General features: G+C 44.0%; 1 protein-coding gene across 1 annotated transcript in view; it reads right to left on the bottom strand.

Moving 5' to 3' along the window:
• Window positions 1–5,713: 5,713 nt before the first annotated feature.
• Window positions 5,714–21,172, bottom strand: part of LOC126253275 (pro-corazonin-like) — a 47,291-nt gene continuing 31,832 nt past the window's right edge. Inside the window, exons 2-3 of the mRNA XM_049954490.1 lie at window positions 10,102–10,354; window positions 5,714–5,996 (exon numbers count right to left, since the gene is read on the bottom strand). Coding sequence (XP_049810447.1) covers window positions 5,850–5,996; window positions 10,102–10,354 — 400 coding nt within the window. The 3' untranslated portion in view covers window positions 5,714–5,849. The remainder of the gene's footprint in view (window positions 5,997–10,101; window positions 10,355–21,172) is intronic.

Here is a 21,172-nt window from a genome sequence, read left to right as displayed (position 1 = left end):
AACTATTTTGCGCATATCCTTCCCTTGACGGCTACGATGGCCGACAGATTTCAAGCAGCATATGGACATTTCGTAAGCACCGGTCTGGTTTTTAAAGTCCGATACGCCACCCTAACACTGCCGCAGCGGGCGGGCGGTATCGGTTTAATTCATGTCTATAACCGTGCGCGATCGCTTTATCTCAACACTATGCGTCGCACATGGACCTCTGCCCACGCCACTCCGACGGGCACCCTGATAGCGGAAGTGGCACCACACTCTCTGCATCCCCCAGTTTATGTAGGTCACATTTCACCGGCACTCACCCACATCAGAGAGTTCTTGATTGACTTCAGCTACTTACGGTCAGGTCTTCCGACGACACGGAAGCCCAGCACAAAAGACTATTACCGCCTCTATCAATAGCAGCAACCTGTAAATACGGTCGCCCACAGACATCCTGAAGTTGCCTGGAACACGGTGTGGCGAGCGATACACACGCCTTTTCTACCTACGACGGTGCGTTCATTGTGGTACGTGGTTGTGAATGGGAAGTTCGCTACTCGTCAGAGGCTACATTCCATACATCTGACGGACAACCCCTTGTGTTCGACATGCTCAGTCGTTGACTCGGATGCACACCGTCTGACGTGTGCCGCGACCAGCGAGTGCTGGCTACTGACGCAGCGCATGCTGGCATTACTCTTGCGGCGATTGCCGATCTCCCCTGATGATGTATTGCGCCCCGACGGAAGTACAGAACTCGTTTCGCAAATTATTAAGGTTCATTATTTGCGGATCCTCCTGCTCACTGGGGCGTTCCGGGTATGAGACGTTGAAAATGAAGAAGAATCCTGGAGCATATTGATCCTCTATGGACGGAATTGGGGGGAACCCCTCCCAACAGACGAGAAGACGACTCGGACGCTCGGCTACGGCAGTTGTAGGATCTTTCTTTGTAATGAAATAAAAATAAATCTATAAATACAATACAAAATGAAAAACAAATTTTAAAAAATAAAATTAAATTAAATTAAAAAAATTAAAAATGTTATAAAAATTAAATAAATAAAACAACATCGACAAACCCACTACATCCTCTTCCTGATCCTGCGATCCTCGAACTCGAACACGTTGCTTGGGCGTGGCGGCGGGATGGCTAGGCTTCGGGTGTCCCCCTGCCCTACCCGTCGTCCTGCTCCTGCAGCGGTTCATTAAAAAAAAAAAAAAATGGTAGAGCACTAGCCCGCGAAAGGCAAAGGTCCCGAGTTCGAGTCTCAGTCCGGCACACAGTTTCAATCTGCCAGGAAGTTTCGGTGCTTATATAGTTTTCATGTGTTGCAGAAGGGCATTTAATAAGAGAAATTGTGTCCATCGTGGTAGTAAACACCGCTGTTTCAGTCGATACCGGGCGGGCTGTAGGTCCGGTCGTCTTGTAATTATTTTGTCTGCTTTTATGATTTCTCTTGAAAAAGCTTATTCATTTAGCAAAGTTGTTCATTTTGTAGAAAAAACAAAATTTATGGTTATACATTGTTAAATAAACAAGTTGGGAGAAAAGAAAGTTATATTGGTGGGTCTTCCCTTCCACGTTTTCCTTAATTCCAGTGACTACCATGTTTAACTAGTAATACTGTAACCGACCATTACAGGTTTGTTCTTTCTACTCATCTGCTTTTTCAGTAAGGCACTGATATAGGTAGTGGTAAGGGACTGGTAGTATTTTTTCTTCCTATACTCTTCTCGTCTCCAAAAAGTATAAAATTTGCAACTTCTGAAACTGCAAGTGAAAATTTATGATGTCAAAGGCAGTAGAGGACCCTAAATCGAACTTTATGGTACACCATGTCTGGTTGCTTCAATTTGTGCGTGCCTGTCGTTGTGATTGGCATCGAATCGATATATATTGCTGTCTGTGACGCAGAAAATCGGATAACGTTAGAGAAAGAGCGTTCACCAGAAAAAAGGACAATGGCAATATACAAGATACTTCTTTTACCTAAAAAGCACAGGCCGGTAACTTTTCACCTTTCTCATTGTTATTAGTGAGATCATGGGCGGAGAAGAGAGCAGCAAAAGAAACACATGGGCGGAGAGGATGTAGTAACGGGTTCTCCCTCTACCGCTAAACCTCCCAAAGCGTCTCTGCTATATCCGCCCTTCCCCTCCCAAAGCGCCGCTGCTGGTCAAGATGTTCAGGTTAATCAGCATATTTAGATGGTGACGGTGATTCAAAACAATATGTAAAGGTACTTGTATAAGACCCATCACTACCGTCCCTCCGCCTTCAGCAAAGCAATTCTAGTTAATTCTGCATCGCCCAACTTGTCTGTGTTTGTATATGTGTGTGCGTGTGTCTGTCTGTCTGTCTGTGTGTCATTGAACATGTGATACTTTAATTCTAGGTGCTAGATGTTGTTGTCGTCCGCTGTCCGGTGACTTGTTTGATGCAACTATCCATGCAAGTCTATCACTTGCAAACACACTGTCAAAAAAAAAAAAAAAAAAAAAAAAAAAGAAGAAGAAAAGAAAGACGCTACACCAAGAAGGAGTTGTGCGACATAAACGAAAGTTCGTAGGAGTGTTTCTACGTCTGAAAGATGATTTCTATTCAGATTTCGCGCCATTCGCATAAGAGTGGCGCTAGTAGTGTCACTATGAGGATGCAAATCAAGTTTGCTTTAAATGCACGCTGTGATGGTCGTGAGTGTTAGTTACCTTTGAGATTGGACGTGGTGAGTTGATGTTAGCTAAGAATCCCTTGAGGTGACAAAGACGCCAATATCAACACCTCACTGAGTTTGAACGAGGTCTGGTAATAGAGCTACGAGAAGCTGGATGTTCCTTCTGCGATACTGCAGTAAGATTTGGCAGGAATGTTGCCTCTATACATGATTGCTGCCAGCGGTGTGTTCGGTGTACGGCTGTGGCGCATCGTACTGCATCTGCAGCAGCAATTTGAGCACCAGTTGCCACCACGGTCACGCAACGAATTGATACAAACCGATTACTTCAAGGACAGATTCGGGCCAGACGCCCTGGAGCGTGCATTCCACTGACCCCCAAACCACTACCATTTGCGACTTCAGTAGTGTCAAGCGAGAGCTAATTGGAGGGCAGGGTGGAAGTCTACCGAACTATCAGTTTAATAAGTCACAGCTGCAAAATACTAACACGAATTATTTACAGACGAATGGAAAAACTGGTAGAAGCCGACCTCGGGGAATATCAGTTTGGATTCCGTAGAAATGTTGGAACACGTGAGGCAATACCGACCTTACGACTTATCATAGAAGAAAGATTAAGGAAAGGCAAACCTACGTTTCTAGCATTTGTAGACTTAGAGAAAGCTTTTGACAATGTTGACTGGAATACTCTCTTTCAAATTCTGAAGGTGGCAGGGGTAAAATACAGGGAGCGAAAGGCTTTTTACAATTTGTACAGAAACCAGATGGCGGTTATAAGAGTCGAGGGGCATGAAAGGGAAGCAGTGGTTGGGAAGGTAGTGAGACAAGGTTGTAGCCTCTCCCCGATGTTATTCAATCTGTATATTGAGCAAGCAGTAAAGGAAACAAAAGAAAAATTTGGAGTAGGTATTAAAACCCAGGGAGAAGAAATAAAAACTTTGAAATTCGCCAATGACATTGTAATTCTGTCAGAGACAGCAAAGGACTTGGAAGAGCAGTTGAATGGAATGGACAATGTCTTGAAAGGAGGATATAAGATGAACATCAACAAAAGCAAAACAAGGATAATGAAATGTAGTCGAATTAAGTCAGGTGATGCTGAGGGAATTAGATTAGGAAATTAGACACTAGTACTAAAGGAGTTTTGCTATTTGGGGAGCAAAATAACTGATGATGGTCGAAGTAGAGAGGATATAAAATGTAGACTGGCAATGGCAAGGAAAGCGTTTCTGAAGAAGAGAAATTTGTTAACATCGAGTATAGATTTAAGTGTCAGGAAATCGTTTCTAAAAGTATTTGTATGGAGCGTAGCCATGTATGGAAGTGAAACATGGACAATAAATAGTTTGGACAAGAAGAGAATAGAAGCTTTCGAAATGTGGTGCTACAGAAGAATGTTGAAGATTAGGTGGGTAGATCACGTAACTAATGAGGAGGTATTGAATAGGATTGGGGAGAAGAGAAGTTTGTGTCACAACTTGACTAGACGAAGGGATCGGTTGGTAGGACATGTCCTGAGGCATGAAGGTATCACTAATTTAGCATTGGAGGGCAGCGTGGAGGGTAAAAATCGTAGAGGGAGACCAAGAGATGAATACACTAAGCAGATTCAGAAGGATGTAGGTTGCAGTAGGTACAGGGAAATGAAGGAGCTTGAACAGGATAGATTAGCATGGAGAGCTGCATCAAACCAGTCTCAGGACTGAAGACCACAACAACAACAACAACGTGGAAGTCTACTGTGTTTTCTGATGAAAGCTGGTTCTCCATCGGTGCCAGCGATGGCAGTGTATTGGTCAAGATGAGGCCTGCAGCCGTCTGTGTGCTAGACACACTGGACCTAGACCTGTAGCTATGGTCTGGGATGGAATTTCGAATGACAGCTGGAGCACTCTTGTGGCTACCCTATGCCTCCTGACTGGCAATTTTTGCGTCAATGTAGTGATTCAACTTGTTGTGCTGCCATTTTGAATATTCCAGGCGGTGTTTTCCCGCAGGATAACGCTCGTCCACATACCTCTATTGTAACCAAACATGCTCTACAGAGTGTCGACATGTGGCCTCGACCTGTTCTATCACCAGATCTGTCTCCAGTCAAGCACACATAGGACATCATCGGACGACAAATACAGCGTCTTGCGTAACTAGCTTTAACCGTCGCTTTATTGAGCGACCGAGTGCAACAGGCATGGAACTTCATCCCACAAACTGATAACCGGCACCTGTGCATGCTTGTATTCATCGGCCGGCCGTGGTGGCCGAACGGTTCTAGGCGCTTCAACCCGGAACCGCGCGACTGCTACGCTCGGAGATTCGAATCCTGCCTCGGCCATGGATGTGTGTGATGTCCTTAGGTTAGTTAGGTTTAAGTAGTAGGTTTAAGTTCTAGGGGACTGATGACCTCAGGTGTTAAGTCCCATAGTGCTCAGAGCCATTTTGTATTCATCGTTCTAGCTTTTACACCGGTCATTAATGTACCAGCATTTCACCTTTGCAATGGCTTATCTCGTGCTTACCTGTGATCTCGCAATGTTAATCACTTACATGTGTTACCTACACAAATGTATTCCCGAAATTTCATTACGCTATATTAATTATTTCTTTGCTGTTGTGATATTTTTTGCGCAAGTGTACCTTCTTATCTACGAAGTACCAAAACATCAATCTGAAACTGATTACCGTGTACCCTCTACAATTTTTACCCCACACCCTTCACTCCACTACCAAATTAACTATTCCGCTAATGCCTAAGCAAACTTTTCTTTTGGTTCTGATATAAGCCCCTTTTATCGTCAGTTCCACTCAGTATCTCTTCATTATTTACTCGATCTTCCTACCCAACGTTCAGCATTTTATTGTAACGTCACAGAAGTTCTCTTCTTGTCCGCGCAAGCTGAGACTCAAACATCGATGCGCTCACTACGATCACGCAAAGGCTAATTAAAAGGAAACTTGATTGCCGAATATACTCCAGTACACCGTTCTGGGAATTTCGCTATATTACAATTAATTAAACTTAAAAAATAGTTGTGTAAAGAAAGGGCGTTTATTATCATTAAAAATCGATACATGAGAACACATACTGGACAGAAATAGAGATCAGCGTGTCAGTCGAGAAGTGAAGCGTGTAGCTGAACGGCGATGCTGCTGCTGTAGCGTGGAGGCGGGCGTACGTGCGCGGCATCACATGTCCTCGTCAGAGTCGACGGCGGCAGCCGACCCTGGGGGTGGAAGTGCGTGCCGGAGGCGGGCGCCGCCCCCGCGCTGGCGCGCCGCCATGTTGTCGCCCTCCTCGTCCACCTGCTGCCACAGCTCGGGCGGCACGTACAGCTGCAACACCACCAGTGTCTCAGTCCACAATACTCCTATTGTTTAATGAACCTAGGAGCGTCCTAACTAGAAGGCCTTGATCGGAATGTGAGCCCACGTAGTGCTCATCTGTGTATGGTAGGAAATTACACTTCACGATTTTCTCATTTCATCTTACATTTATACAAGGTTGATGAATAAAATTTGGGGGGGGGGGGGGTTGTTGTTGTTGTATGTTCACCGCGGACCTAGAAACGACGGAGAGACTCCGTCCCCGCTGCAGCCCCAGTGGTCCACAACCCCACGACGTCTACCGCAGTCCACTTCACCCCTCTGCCGCCCCACACCGAACCCAGGGTTATTGTGCGGTTCAGCCCCCGGTGGACCCCCTCCCCCTCCTGCCGCCAGGGAACGTCTAACACCCGACGAGTGTAGCCCATGTGTTTGTGTGGTAGAGTAATGGTGGTGTACGCATAAGTGGAGCAATCGCCGACATAGTGTAGCTTAGGCGGAATAAGGGGAACCAGTCCGCATTCGCTGAGGTAAATGGAAAACCGCCTAAAAACCATCCACAGACTGGCCGGCTCACCGGACCTCCGCCGGGCGGATTCGTGCCTGGGACCAGGCGCTCCTTCCCCGCTCCGGAAATCCGTGCATTAGCATTAGACTGCTAGGCTAAACGAGCGGCTGGGGGGGGGGGGGGGGTTAATGCAGGATGCAAAATTGTAGTATAGACAGTTGCCACCTCTAGCATCAGCAATGGCTGGCACTGACAAGGGAACCTCCCCATCGCACCCCCCTCAGATTTAATTCTAAGTTGACACAGTGGATAGACCTTGAAAAACTTAACACAGATCAATCGAGAAAACAGGAAGAAGTTGTGTGGAACTATGAAAAAAATAAGCAAAATATACAAACTGAGTAGTTCATGCGCAACATAAGCAACATTCAGGACAAGCTGAGCTCAGGAGCGCCGTGGTCATGTGGTTAGCGTGAGCAGCTGCGAAACTATAGGTCCTTGGTTCAAGTCTTCCCTCAAGTGGAAATTTTAATTTTTTGTTTTCAGTTTGTGTCACAAAGTCTTATGTTTTCATCCCTTTTTTGGGAGTGATTATCACATCCAGAAGAAAACCTAAATCGGGAAAGGTAGAAGAATCTTTTTACCCATTCGCCAAGTGTACAAGTTAGGTGGGTCGATAACATATTCCTGTCATGTGACGCACATGCCGTCACCAGTGTCGTATAGAATATATCAGACGTGTTTTCCTGTGGAGGAATCGGTTGACCTATGACCTTGCGATCAAATGTTTTCGGTTCCCATTGAAGAGGCACGTCCTTTCGTCGACTAATCGCATGGTTTTGCGGTGCGGTCGCAAAACACAGACACTAAACTTATTACAGTGAACAGAGACGTCAATGAACGAACGGACAGAACTTTACGAAAATAAAGAAAGTAAACTAATAACTCGAGGGAAGACTTGAACCAAGGACCTCTCGGTCTGCAGCTGCTCACGCTAACCACGAGACCACGGCGCACATACGCTCAGATTATCCTTGATGTTGCCTATCCTGCGCATGGACTACCCAGTTTGTATATTTTGCTTATTTTTTCATAGTTCCACACAACTTCTTCCTGTTTTCTCGATTGATCTGTGTTCAGTTTTTCAAGGCCTATCCACTGTGCCAACTTATAACTAAATCTGAGGGGCCTGCGATGGGGAGGTTCCCTTGTGAGTCGACCGGGATGACAGATACGAGTATGTTATTACTGGCTATGCGAACCTGAGGTTGTCGAATTCCCAATAGCACGCCATGCAATTACGCTACATGCTGGGCTCTTACTATGATGATAAATGCAATCTGAAAGCGTTTGTGCTTCCCGTAGAACTCTTGCATACACCCATCGTGATGCTGCACGCCCAACTGGGACTTGGCTGAAAAGACGACGTGGTGCTGCTCCTGTGTCCGACATCATCGTAGAGCTTCTAGGACCACACCTGTTCCTCTAGACAGTGCAAAGGACTGTGTCAGCTTTGTGTGGTTTCTATTCTGGTTTGGAATTATCTTTCCACGCTTGTCCGCCTCCGTAGCTCAAGGATCAGCGTGTATGGCTGCTACACAGAGGACCTGGGTTCGATTACTGGCACTGGCAGGTACTTTTCCTTGGTGACAGGAATTGAAGTGGGTGCATTCAGCTTCGTGAGGCCAATTGAGGAGCTGCTTGACCGAGAAGTAGCGGATCCAAGGTCAAGAAATTCGACAACGACCGGGAGAGCAGTGTGCTAACCAAGTGACCCTCCATACCGCATCCAAATGATGCCGTGGGCAGAAGATTACAAGGTGGTCTGCTGGTTCCGATTAGCCCACCAGAGAGATTTCTATACTCGTATTTCTGAGTGGTGTCGCGAGATGATAAATCACAGTCTCGCTGCTGATGTCGAACTCCGACACATGTTTCTCCTTCTTACACGAGACATACTCATAACACGATCTCCTTATAAACAACAAAAGGTCAAAAGCGATATCTGAATGAAAAACCAGCAGCGTTATCATTCCTCATATGCAGAATGAATATGGCGGTAGTCCTACTACCTTTGTGGACTTCCACCAAAATACTAATCATCTGCACATTTAAAAATGTTGTACACATCGTACCGCTTTGCCGTTTGTTGCATCCCCCTCCGCATTAATGCAGTTTTAATACCCAACACTGTAGTTTCCTTAGTGTACGAGTCCTTCAACCAAGAAAAAATCCCTGGCAGTATCGATAATGAAGCCCCCGTGTCCTTCGCACTGCAGTAGGATTTTGGAACATATACTATGTTTGAACATTATGAATAACCTCAAAAAAAAAGAAAGATTTATTGACAAATAGCCGACACGGATTCAGAAAATATCGTTCTACATGACACCTACATCATACTCCGCGAGCCACCTAATGGTGTGTGGCGGAGGGTACTTTCAGTACCACTATCTGATCCTTCCAACCCTGTTCCACTCGCGAATAGTGCGTGGGAAGAATGATTGTCGGTAAGCCTCTGTATTGGCTCTAATTTCTCGAATTTTCTCCTCTTGATCAATACGCGAGATGTATGTGGAGGAAAGTAATATGTTGTCCGACTCCTACTGAAAAATGCTGTCCCGAAACTTCAGTAGTAAATCTCTCGGTGATGCACAACGCGTCTCTTGTAACGTCTGTCAGTGGAGTTTGTTTAGCATCTCTGTAACGCTCTCTCGCCATCTAAACGATCCGTGACGAAACGCGCCGCTTTTCGTTGGATCTTCTCTATCAGTACTACCTGATAGGGATCCCAGATAGATGAACAATACTCAAGAATCGTGTGAACAAGCGCCTCGTAAGCCACTTCTTTCGTGGATGAGTTATATTTCCTTAAGATTCTTCCGATGAATCTCAGTCCGGTGTCTGCTTTTCCTACCGTCTGTTTTATGTGGTCATTCCACTTAACATCGCTCTGGATAGTTACGCCCAAATATTTTACCGCAGACGCTGTCTCCAGCGTTTATTTACGTTCAGGGTCAACTGCCTGCACCATTCATCAATTCTCTGCAGGTCGTTCTGCAAATTCTTACTATCTTCTGTCGTTGCTACTTTGGTATAGACAACTGTATCATCTGCGAGTAGCCTTAACGAGGATCCGATGCTTTCTTCTAGATTATTTTTATATATCGTAAACAGCAACGGTCCTATCACACTTTCCTCCGGATATTACGTTTACATCTGTCGATTTAGTTCCGTTAGGAGCGAGATGTTCAGTTCTATCTGCAATGTATCTTGTGAAAAAGAACTAGCTCATTACGCTTACTAAATAATGAGTGCTATCGATAGAGGATATCAAATAGAGTCCTTCTATTAAGACTTCCAGAAGGCTGTTGACGCCATTCTTCCGAAGCGACTTCTAATCAAATTACGTGCCTACGTCGAATCGTCTCAGTTACGCGACTAGATTCGTAAATTTCCTGTCAGAAAAGTAAGAGTCCTTAGCAACTGACAGAAAATAATCGAGTAGGACAGATGTAACATCTGCTGCTCCCCAAGAAAGTGTAAGCAATACCATGAACTTCAGTGTGTACGTATGAATGTGTGCGTTTGTGTATGGCTAGCTACCTGCGGGACTGCGCCTCCCTGAAGCAGCAGGCGCAAGCAGCGCACGCGACACGGCTGTGCGTCCATGTCGGAGGCGGCAGCTGGAGGCGGGAGGCGGCCGGGGGGCAGCAGAGCGCCGGGGGCGGAGCTGGAGCCGGCCCTCTTGCGGCCGTTGGTCCAGCCGTGCGAGTACTGGAAGGTCTGACCGTGCACCAGCGCACCCAGGCACCAGCACGCCACCAGCAGCAGGACCACGCTCACCCACGGACGCATCCTGCAACACCACCTTCACTTCAGCAAGACCGCTGGCGGACGCCGAGATTATTAGAGAGGTCTTGCGTAGTTGGAGGACAGGCGAGGCAAAGGTGTTCACTTTCGGTCGACTTGGAGGTAGTTACGGTAGGGACGAACTGAGCAAGGGTGGTTGAAGGAACTGGGAGAGGTTTTGTCAAAGTACTCGTGTCAACATTCGCTTGAAAGCGAACAACGGAGCACCGAAATTTAAAGCTCGGTCCGTCTGTACCCGAACTACATCGTTAAAATTTCGGAGGATATTCAAGCATATTTTCTGAATACACTACTTGACAAAAAATAATTAAACCTCAGAAGGGGAAGTTGAAACTAAATGAAACTTCACATGTTGAGGGGTATGTGATGTTATTTCAGTGACTGCAAAAGCATTATCAGCCCAGTTACCGATATGACGTTGGCGAGTATGTCATGAAGCTGTTACATCCGTTCTAGGCGCTTCAGTCTGGAACCGCGCGACCACTACGGTCGCAGGTTCGAAACCTGCCTCGGGCATGGATGTGTGTATGTCCTTAGGTTGGTTAGTTTTAACTAGTTCTAAGTTCTAGGGGACTGACGACCTCCGCTGTTAAGTCCCATAGTTCTCAGAGCCATTTTTTTGTTACATCCGCTCCTGAGGTATGATGGCCCACAACTATTATAAATGGTCCTTGATATCCTGGTTACTGCCACTGGGATGGAGTTGACGTACGAGCTGGTCTCAAACATTTTATTTCGGGGACGGGTCTGGGGCGCTTGCTGGCCACACCTGAAGGTCACGCAGACCGTTCACAGAGACATGTACCGTGTGTGGACCAGCATTATCCTATTGAAAAATGGCACAATGATGCTGTTGAATGAGAGATGCTATTATTCCGTCAGAATTCCATCAATCCTACCAGCCGTGAACTGAAGTCATACCCTACGGAACCCCACGCTATTACGCCAAGAGTAACATAGCTGTACCTCCCCAAAACATTCAACGAATCGGAGCTCTCCAGGTCGTCGCCATACGGTGTTCATCCATGGTAGTGCAGATATGCGATTCATCACTGAACGCAAAGCACCACTCCAAACGTAGCCTTTTATGTTGTTGTGTTTACTGGCAGTCTACGCGTGGGTGAGTAAATCCCAAGAGGATGTCCAATTAAACACCTTTCAGCCGACAAGTTTCCAACTTTATTTTATTTGGCAACCAGTTTCAGTGTTTTACTAAGCCATCTTCAAGCACCTGAGCGACGTATAGGAAGAATCCTCCTCGGTTGTTATCACAATATCCATAGGTCGTCTGTTGCTGGTCTTCGACCAACGATGCAGGACGACACAGATTGTTGTAGTGAGACCACTACTTGTTCGCGGTGGCCAGTCTGAGATGTAAAGGGTTTACGATGTGCTTCGGGCACAATAACGATTCCTCCTTGTAACGGTGAGAGGTGGTCGAGCATAACCTTGACGGAGAATCTGCCTGCCTCGCGTTCCCATGCAGCCCAACATCAGGGCACTGTCACATCCGAATGCCCCACAGATCCGGATATTGCACGATTCGACGAGTCTGCCAAATGGTTACTCAAAATGAGACCGTTTTCAAACTATGTCACTGCTGATACCACTGTCTCACACGAGTACGCGGCATTTCTGTGTCCTTCATAGTGATCAATCAATATCTGACACTGTTCACGCCCCTTATATACTCTGTCACGCCTGGTAACAACGCTAAACACGAGCAACGCCGTGCTATCTGGGTGCTTCACTTTTCTTCCCACGCATTGTACTTTCATAAAAGGGGCCCGTGATCTCCAGCGGCTCGTTACACGGAAACACGAAACTATGATTGCTACCTCTGCATCTATTATCAGTTGCTCTGTACATCCTCGTGCTCCTTTGCAACAGCCCTTTTGTTCTTCATTTATAATTTTGTTCTGTGTTGTATGTGTCATTAATTTCTGTGTAATGACTGAAGTTAATATTTTGTATATTGTTGGTAGGCATGTTATGGGGCGATATTTAGCTGTGTTTGCTGTGTCTGCTTGATCTTTAGGTTTCAGATAAGTTATTCCTTGTGTAAGTGTATCAGGGAATGTGTATGGCTCTGCAATGTAACTGTTAAATAATTTAGTTAGATGTGAATGTGTTGAGGTGAACTTCTTTAGCCAGAAATTTGCCATTTTATCTTTTCCAGGGGCTTTCCAATTGTGAGTAGAATTAATTGCTTGGGTGACTTCATGTTGCAAAATTGTCACTTCAGGCATTTGTGGTATCATCTTGTATATGTCTGTTTCTGCTTGTATCCATCGTGCATGCCTGTTATGTTGTACTGGGTTTGACCGTATGTTGCTCCAGAAGTGTTCCATGTCTGTTATGTTTGGTGGATTGTCTATTTTAATGTGTGTGTTATCTATTGTCTGATAAAATTTCTTTTGGTTTGTGTTGAATGTTTGGTTTTGTTTCCTTCTATTTTCACTTTTTATGTATCTTCTAAGTCGTTTGGCCAATGCTTGTAATTTCTGCTTCTTTTCGTCTAATTGCTCTGTCGCTTCTTGTTGTGAGATTTTACCTAACCTTTTTTGTTTTTTTCCGAGATTTCATTTCTTATAAATTGTGTTAGCTGTCCGATGTCTTTTCTCAGTTTTTCTATTTTGATCTGTAGCCTGTGTTGCCATGCTGGTTTTGTGGGTTTCTTCTGTGTGTTGGTTGGTTCTGATCTCTGCCTAGTGTGTATATTTAGTGTAGTGAGTGTTCCTATATAAACCAGTAGTTGTAACTCTTCCATAGTTGTGTTTTCATTTATTTTGTTGTGTATGATTGTGTTGATAGTTTTTATTGTTGTTTCGACTTGTGGGTTATTTGGCGGTCTATGCAAGAATGGTCTAATGTCTGTATTTGTGTCTTTGTATTCTATATATGTCAGCTGAAATTTTTCTTCTATATCTAACATGTGTGTCACTTCGTGTTCTATTTGTGCTTATTCTGGTGGCTGTCTTAAGATTTCGTTTTCCTCTGACTGTTTAATTGATGCGTGTTGTTCTTTGTTTGTTTGCTCTGGGATGTTTGAGTCCATTACTGTATTTTCTTCTTCTTCTGATTGCACATTATTTTGTTCCAGTATTTGTTGTACTTGGTGTTTGATGTTTTCTAATTCTGACTGGGGTATCCTGTTATTTTTGATTACACGGATCTGATCAGCTAGTCGTTGTTCTGTTAAAAATTTTAATTCTGGGTATCGGGTAATAAATGTTGTGTATACTTGTGATCTGTATCCAGTTGTGTTGGTTCCTAGGTTTGTTGCTTGGTAATAACAGTACATGAGGTGTCGATTAACTTCATCTGACCATCTCATCCTCTGTCTTTTTCCTTCTAGGGTGGTTGCAGGAAGCATATCCTGCAAAACACATCTGTTTGGATTTAAATCATTTGCCAGTTGGCTAGCAGTGTCGTTACCATTGTGGGCGGGCATAGGGTTCAAGCGTCGTCCCCGACGATGACGGCGCTTGTCCGAGGCTTCTTTAGTTCTGTCCTGAACCAACTAATCACACTAAAAGGGGGGTTAGCCCTATTAGTGGTTTGTTCTTTTCGTCGCCTTTTACGACTGGCAGAACATACCGGAGGCCTATTCTTTTCCCGGGCCTCCACGGGGTTTATTATTATTATTATTATTATTATTGTCATTACTCACATCAGTTCGTTGAGGGATGTATGCAACAAAAATATAGCTTTCATTAGATTACAACATGAGAACTTATATTCGTAACTGGAAGAGGAGTTAAGCAAGTGGATTTCATTTCACCAAAACCATTTTCTACAGCCTAAAGAGATGTCTTTAATCATTAAACTGCGATGAAAAAGGAATCTGCGTAAACGAATATTATAGATGGAGGAACTGAACACAGTAACACAATACACCTGTGGATGAATTGAATTAATAATATTACGTACAATCAGTACCCTATTAGGAAAGTAAAGATTAACGAGCAAATTATAGAATAGATAAAGTTATAGAAACTATAGAAACACTTGACGAATTTGTGCATTTAAATGAAAACAACAAGCGCATAGTTATTAAATAAAGTGAACAGAAAGGTGAAGATGGCTTGGAGTTTATATGGGAAACTGAATGCTGCATTCCAAAGTAAATTCCCTATGTTCCTCTAAGGAAATGAAACTAGGACGTTAAATGCTCAAACTGTTAGAAATTGAAGTTTCCCAAAGACAAAAGGAAACATGCCTGTTCGGCATAACAAGAAGGAACACAAAAGCAAAGAAATGGGTAAAAGAAAATAAAGGGAGGACGTGATAGCGGCTATTACAAAACTGAAACGAGCGTGGGTCGGGTATGTAGCTAGACAAAATGATAGGAGATTGATGAAGAAGATTTTGTGTTAGGTTCCTCGTGATAAAAAATATCTAGAAGACGACCTAGCTGAAAATGGATTTATCGCATGACAAACAAGCAGGAACAACTTGGATCCGAAAAGCTGAAGGCTGCAATGAATGGAGAAGTCTGGAACTGGCCTATATCCAACAGTGAGCCTATACCTAAGAGTGGGTAATAACTGGCTCGCTATACTGATTACTGTTATTATTATTATTATTATTATTAATATTATTGATGAGCACACTCATTTTTACATGGCATATATAACGAGGGAAGGAAGAAAGGAAGGAAAATTACTGTTTGCCATTGGCAACGAGGTCATAAGAGACGAAGAACAAGCTCATATTAACGAAGGATGAAGAAGGAAATAGGCCTAGCCCTTTCAAAAGCACCATTCCGGCGTTCGCCTTAAATGATTTAAGGAAGACACGAAAATCCTAAATAGGGACGGCTGGAGGATGATTTGAAGCGTCGTCCTCCTCAAGAAACTTCCTGGTAAGTGTTCAATAACTGCCATCTGTTGTCGCCAACGGAAAGAAAAGCTACGAAAGTTCGCTTTTCTACTCGAACGTGACACGGTTAGAGTCCAAGAAAATTTTATACGAGGCTGCCATGGTAAAAACTTTCGATTCAGTAATGCAAGAGTGACACAACGTCAGAGACGGAGTTGTTGCCAACTACTTCGCTAACTTTATCTAAATCTTCGCTCATGTTAGCAGACATTAATTTTCATCGCCTACTAATACGACAAAGACAAAGTGCTTGTATTTTTGAAGGACATAGGTCATCCAGAGTTAGAATCAGAGTTTGACAGAGGTTTAGAAAACTTATGACCAAACATGGCAGAAGGGAAAGATGACATACCACCGGAATTTCTAAAATCATTGGGGAAATGACAACTAAAGGATTATTCAAGTTAATGTGTACAGTTTATGAGACGGGACACATGCCACTGGAAATTCAGAAGAACATAATTCAGACGATTCAGATTAATAGCTCACCCATCCTAGTTTCCTACCAGAATAACTAATAAGAAATAAAAATATTGAAAGTCTGTTAAAAACGATTAGTTTAGCTCTAGGGGTAATAACGTCACGTTACGCTTGATAATGGAAGCAAGACTGAAGAAATATAAAGACACCTGCGTAGTATCTGCAGTTCTAGAGAAAGCATTTGACAATATAAAAAGAGTGTAACGTAAGTTAAAAATTTTATAAATGTGATACCGCGTCATATTATAAAACAACTGTCACAATAAAATATGACGCGTTACCATATCCAGAAGACATCCATGTTAATTGATCCTGGGGGAGAAAGTCTTTGAACGTACGGGGACCAAGATGTTTGAAATCCTTAGACGAACTTGTGAACACTAGTGAGAAAAACGGGTAATGTACGACACATAAAAGAATCAAAAGAAAAAATAGGAATAACAGAGTAAGAGACTAGAACTCGGATTAGAATGGGTGTAAGACAAGGACACAGTCTTTGTCTTCTACTGTTCATTCTGTGTATTCAAGAGCATTGAAGGAAGGGAAAGAAAGATTGCTGTTCTCTGTGAAAGTGAACGGAAGGTGTTGAACAGGTTGAGCATAGTAGTGGGTACAGAATAACGATCGAGAATAAACCAAAGATAGGCGAAAGTATTAAGGAGCAGCAGAAATGCGATTAGCATAAACTTAACGTCGAAATTAGGGACCATGTAGTGGGCGAAATGAAGGAACTCTGCTACCACGGAAGCAAAATAAGGTATGACAGACGAAGGACATCAGTATAAAAGGTAAAGAGGACAGTCCTTGCAAAAGGAAGTATCTACCAACGAATGTCGACCTCAAAGATATCTCTGATAATATGAGCCTGCGTATAAGCGAATCGGGGACTGTGGGAAAGTCTGAGAAGAAGAGAATCGAAGAGTTTTACTACGGTGATATAAGAAGTGAAGAAGAATGCCAAAGAATCGCCGAGGAAAAGTATTTACAGAAGAAGGCGTAGGATGATAGGAGATGTGTTAAGGCATAGGGATAATAGCTTCCATGGTACTAGAGGAACTGATAGAGGGCTAAAATTATAGGTGAAGACAGAGATGAATACATCCAATAAATAATTGTGGACGTTGGATGTAAGTGCTACTCTGAGATGAAGAGGTGTGCATGGGAAAATATTAATGCGGGCCGCCGCGTCAACTCAGTCACAAGATTTAAAAAAAAATTAAAGCAACTCAGAACTGGAAAAGAACGCAGCGGTTATTTCTAACTTGAGGAACTAATCACGCTGGGCAGTACTCTGTCCACTGACGGATTATCTGAAATAGAATAAGTGAACTTAACGTTTCCGCTTGCTCCTCCATTAGCCACTGCCTTCATTGTAGGCAACTTGTTTTACATTGCAGCTATGCGGGCACCTTACATTCAGGGAATTACATATAGCTTAAGCACGCTTTGTGGCAAACACAATTCACTTCCAGCAGCCCAACGTTTTTCGTGCCTACTTGCATTATAAAAATTGAACATAACGATCACTATTCACACACACATAAAAGATGTATTCTTGGCCACAATCCTGAATTAAGCAATTGCCCCTATCATTATAACGCTCTTTCCAAGGCTTTTGCTGCAGTCGTGATCCTCCATATTGGTTTTATGTAGAATAACCTTATAAATCTACTCATGAAGGACGTAGATGCCGGACATATATTTATGGGTGAATTCTAAGGATCCATGCCACTTGAAAAACAATCGTTCGACCAATTCTTGAGTGCAGCGTGTTGGTCTGGAATTGCTCTCATTGCTGATTATTCTATTAAAATTATTTTAAGATAGCTTCAATTTAGATGAGATACCATATTGAATTAGCGAAAGAGGGCAGGGCAGGTGCAAAGAAGAGCTTTGTCAGTGCAATAGCGCACTAACTGCTCAACAAACTGCGAAATTCTGAGAAGCTGTTATTCCACGACGGATCGAGAAAGATATATCTCGCATAATGCCGACGAAGAGTAACTCCGGCATATAGTAGGGTACTAAAAATGTAGACTTACCGCACAACATATCCCTGTAGAATTGGAATGAGATAAAATTATTCTGTTACCCTCTCTGTGACATTCATGACGTATTATCCCCACACATTCAAGCTGTCTGAGAGTATGCTTCATTAAGATGTAATATCGTGGGCAGTAGTCACGTATTTGCACCGTGGTGAGACACGTGCTCTTACCTTATAAGTTAATAACACTTCCCCTTGTCTCCCAGTGGTGGATGAAAATAATGTGGGGCCATAGCAACAGACACATCACATTACCTTGCAAGAAAAGGTTGCTTTTCCAGACTTCCAACTGACAGAAGAAGGAGGAGCAGAGGCTCCTGCTAAGTTCACGAAAGACAGAGACTACGTTAACTTTGGCGCTTGTGGACTGCGAACTTACAATGCTGTCGATAAAATGAAATACCCAGAAGACATGGTCGGATGTCAATGTGACTTCATACAGGTACACACCAATAGCGGATTTGTAGATGATTTACAATTTTCTGTGACAGGTAGAATTGTGATCGCGAGCCTGTGAACATTGAAGATTATTGTTCACAGGAATATTCGTGTCTTGAGTAAGGCTACTGTATAATTTTCGGGGAACTTGTCAGTTAGATGTCTGAAATGAGTCACAATGGAATTATTTTATTCCCAGAGTATCTGTATGGGCTGTTGTTCTACTCAACAAAATACATTGGCAGTCTAAATCGTTAGTTAAAAGATCATTGCCGACTGCAATCTAGCCCACTTCTTTGTAGCAATCAGTGTAGTGTCAAAAATGAGCGATCAACGATCCGCTGACCACAGGTTGTATACTATGATATGGGGCATTGTATGAAGAATCTAGGTTTCTGCAAATTACGATTCTGCACTGCATATGTCCACTTGCCGACAGACCACGTGAACTGTAAAACCGTTACAAACAGCCACATTCTCATGTACCTGGCAGTAGTGTCATACGGGATCATTTTACAGAAAGCGTCGCATCTGCACCTTCCAAAATACACCGTCCAGTAGCAAGTCGAGCCCTTTACCAGATGTGATTTTCGCAATTTCTCATACAGCTTATTTGGTTTCCTGTCTATTACGTTTTCAAATACACTGCTGGCCACCGTAAATGCAACACCAAGAAAGACAAGAGGCAGCACAACAAAATTTATTTTGTAGATAACATGTTGACCAAGTATCAAATGATTACGTTTACAGACGTCTGTGACATGTGGTTCCTGCCAGAATCAGTAGCCAGAGTAGCCGCCATTGTTGGAGATCACCGCTGCCACACGTCTCGGCATTGAGTCAAAGAGACGTTGGATGTGTTCCTGGGGTACAGCAGCCCAAGCAGCTTCCACACGTTGCCAAAGATCATCTGGTGTGGCAGCTGGGGATGTAATCTGGGTCACTCGTTGAGCAACCATGGACCACATGCTTTCTATCGGCGAAAGATCCGGAGAGCGAGCCGGCCAGGGAAGCAATTCAATCTGGTATTGACGAAGAACCTTTGGACAATGCGTGCCACGTGTGGTCGCGCATTATCCTGTTGAAATATGGCTGTGGCCGAGCCCTGAAGGTAAGGAAGGACAACTGGGTCCAGCACCTCGAATATGTAGCGCCGGCTATTTAAAGTACCGGCAATGCGTACTAGAGGCGTGCGAGAGTAATATCCAATACCGCCCCATATCATAATACCCGGTGCAAGACCAGTGTGCCGGTGCATAATGCAGCTGTCCAGCATCCTCTCTCCACGGTGTCTCCACACTCGAATCCGACCATCGTGGTGCTGCAGACAGAAGCGTGCCTCGTCAGTAAAGACAACGTCATTCCATTCTGCCGTCCACATCCGTCTGTCATCACACCATTGGCGACGTCAATGGTAGACGAAGCAATGGACGTCTTGCGGACAGACCACTCTGCTGTAAACGGCGTCGAATGGTACGCGCAGACACTGGATGATGCGTTACAGACGCAATGTGCTGTGCTATGGTTCGGGATGTCACTGAGCGATCCGTCACTGCCATACGCACAATTTGCCTATCAGCACGTGCAGTGGTGCACCGAGGTGAATGCGATCGACCACGTCGGTCCGTCGTACCCTCCTGCATCCAACGGTCACATATCCGCATTACAGTTGTTTGGTTTCGTCCAACACGACTAGCGATTTCTCTGTATGATAATCCACAATCTCGGTAAGCCACTATCCTTCCTCTGTCGAACTCGGATACTTGATCAAAAGATGTTCGCTGTTGTCTACGAGGCATAACTGATCGTCTTGTGAAACAACCACAAGGTAAACACACGTGCCGAACGTACACTCGTCGAAATCGCCAAGCCTTAAATGGCGCTATGAGGTGGCGCCACAGGCGCGCGTGATGTGCGTCTGCGCTGAAATTCTAATCAGTTGCATATCTCATCGCTGCAAACTCATGGTGTAAATTTCACTTGATTCGGATGCTTCCTTCAGGGTGTTGCATTTACGGTGGCCAGCAGTGTAGTAATAGCATTTCTATTAATGGATTTTATGACGTGACTACACTACGTCGTTCCAAATCATGCAGAGCATACTACACATGCAGACAACTAATATAACCACAAAATGGTAGGTGCACAACTCTCCGGCTTTCTCACTACGTTGTATCGTCTGGAGTGAACACAGCATACTCTTTAAGCCTTGCGCCCTTCAACCACAATGGGTCGCATTCGTTATGGCGATGGTTCAGATCTCAATCGTCCACTTAAGGCAAACCCCAGGTTGATTTCTTGAAAAGGATCCGACCAATTTTCTTCCCAAACCTTCCTCCATCTTTGCGCTCCGCCTACGACGGACAAAATTTATAGATACGCTATCTGAGAGAACTCTCGTTACATATTTGTGTAAGGCGAGAGCAGGAAGTATTGTGTTTTCCATAGAGAAGCTGTAACGGCAACTTGGGTCGGTCAGCAGAGCTCAGTGACTTCGAACGTGGACTAGTCACTGGATGCCACCTGAGTAACAATTCCATCGTGAATGTTTCAAACCTTCTACAGCTGCCATGACAGCTTTGTTTGCTACATACTGTCCTTATACATCCGATCACCAAAATGTTCATGGCAATTTGATTACGGATTCTTCCCGAATAAAGTCACTGGCTTATGAACTGGTGGCTTCTTATTTAGTGATGAAAACAGCGATTGTGCAGTACTGTTATTGATTTGCAATATTGTCGCACTCTTCTTGCGTCACAATTACAAGTTAATTTTATGTTGTGAGTTTAAATATTGTAGCAATGTATCAAATCGTCTAGTGCTTTTGTCATTATATCATCTCGATTAATAGTCTGACTGAGGCGAAAATGATCAGTAGTTAAGGTGTCCGGAGGAGTAGGATTCAGATCTCCCTCTGGCCAGCTGTCGGTTCCCTGCACAGTTTTGGTATGA

This window comes from Schistocerca nitens, chromosome 4 (assembly GCF_023898315.1).
Source record: "Schistocerca nitens isolate TAMUIC-IGC-003100 chromosome 4, iqSchNite1.1, whole genome shotgun sequence".
NCBI classification, from domain to species: Eukaryota; Metazoa; Arthropoda; class Insecta; order Orthoptera; family Acrididae; genus Schistocerca; species Schistocerca nitens.
This window is presented reverse-complemented; position numbering and strand designations above follow the sequence as displayed.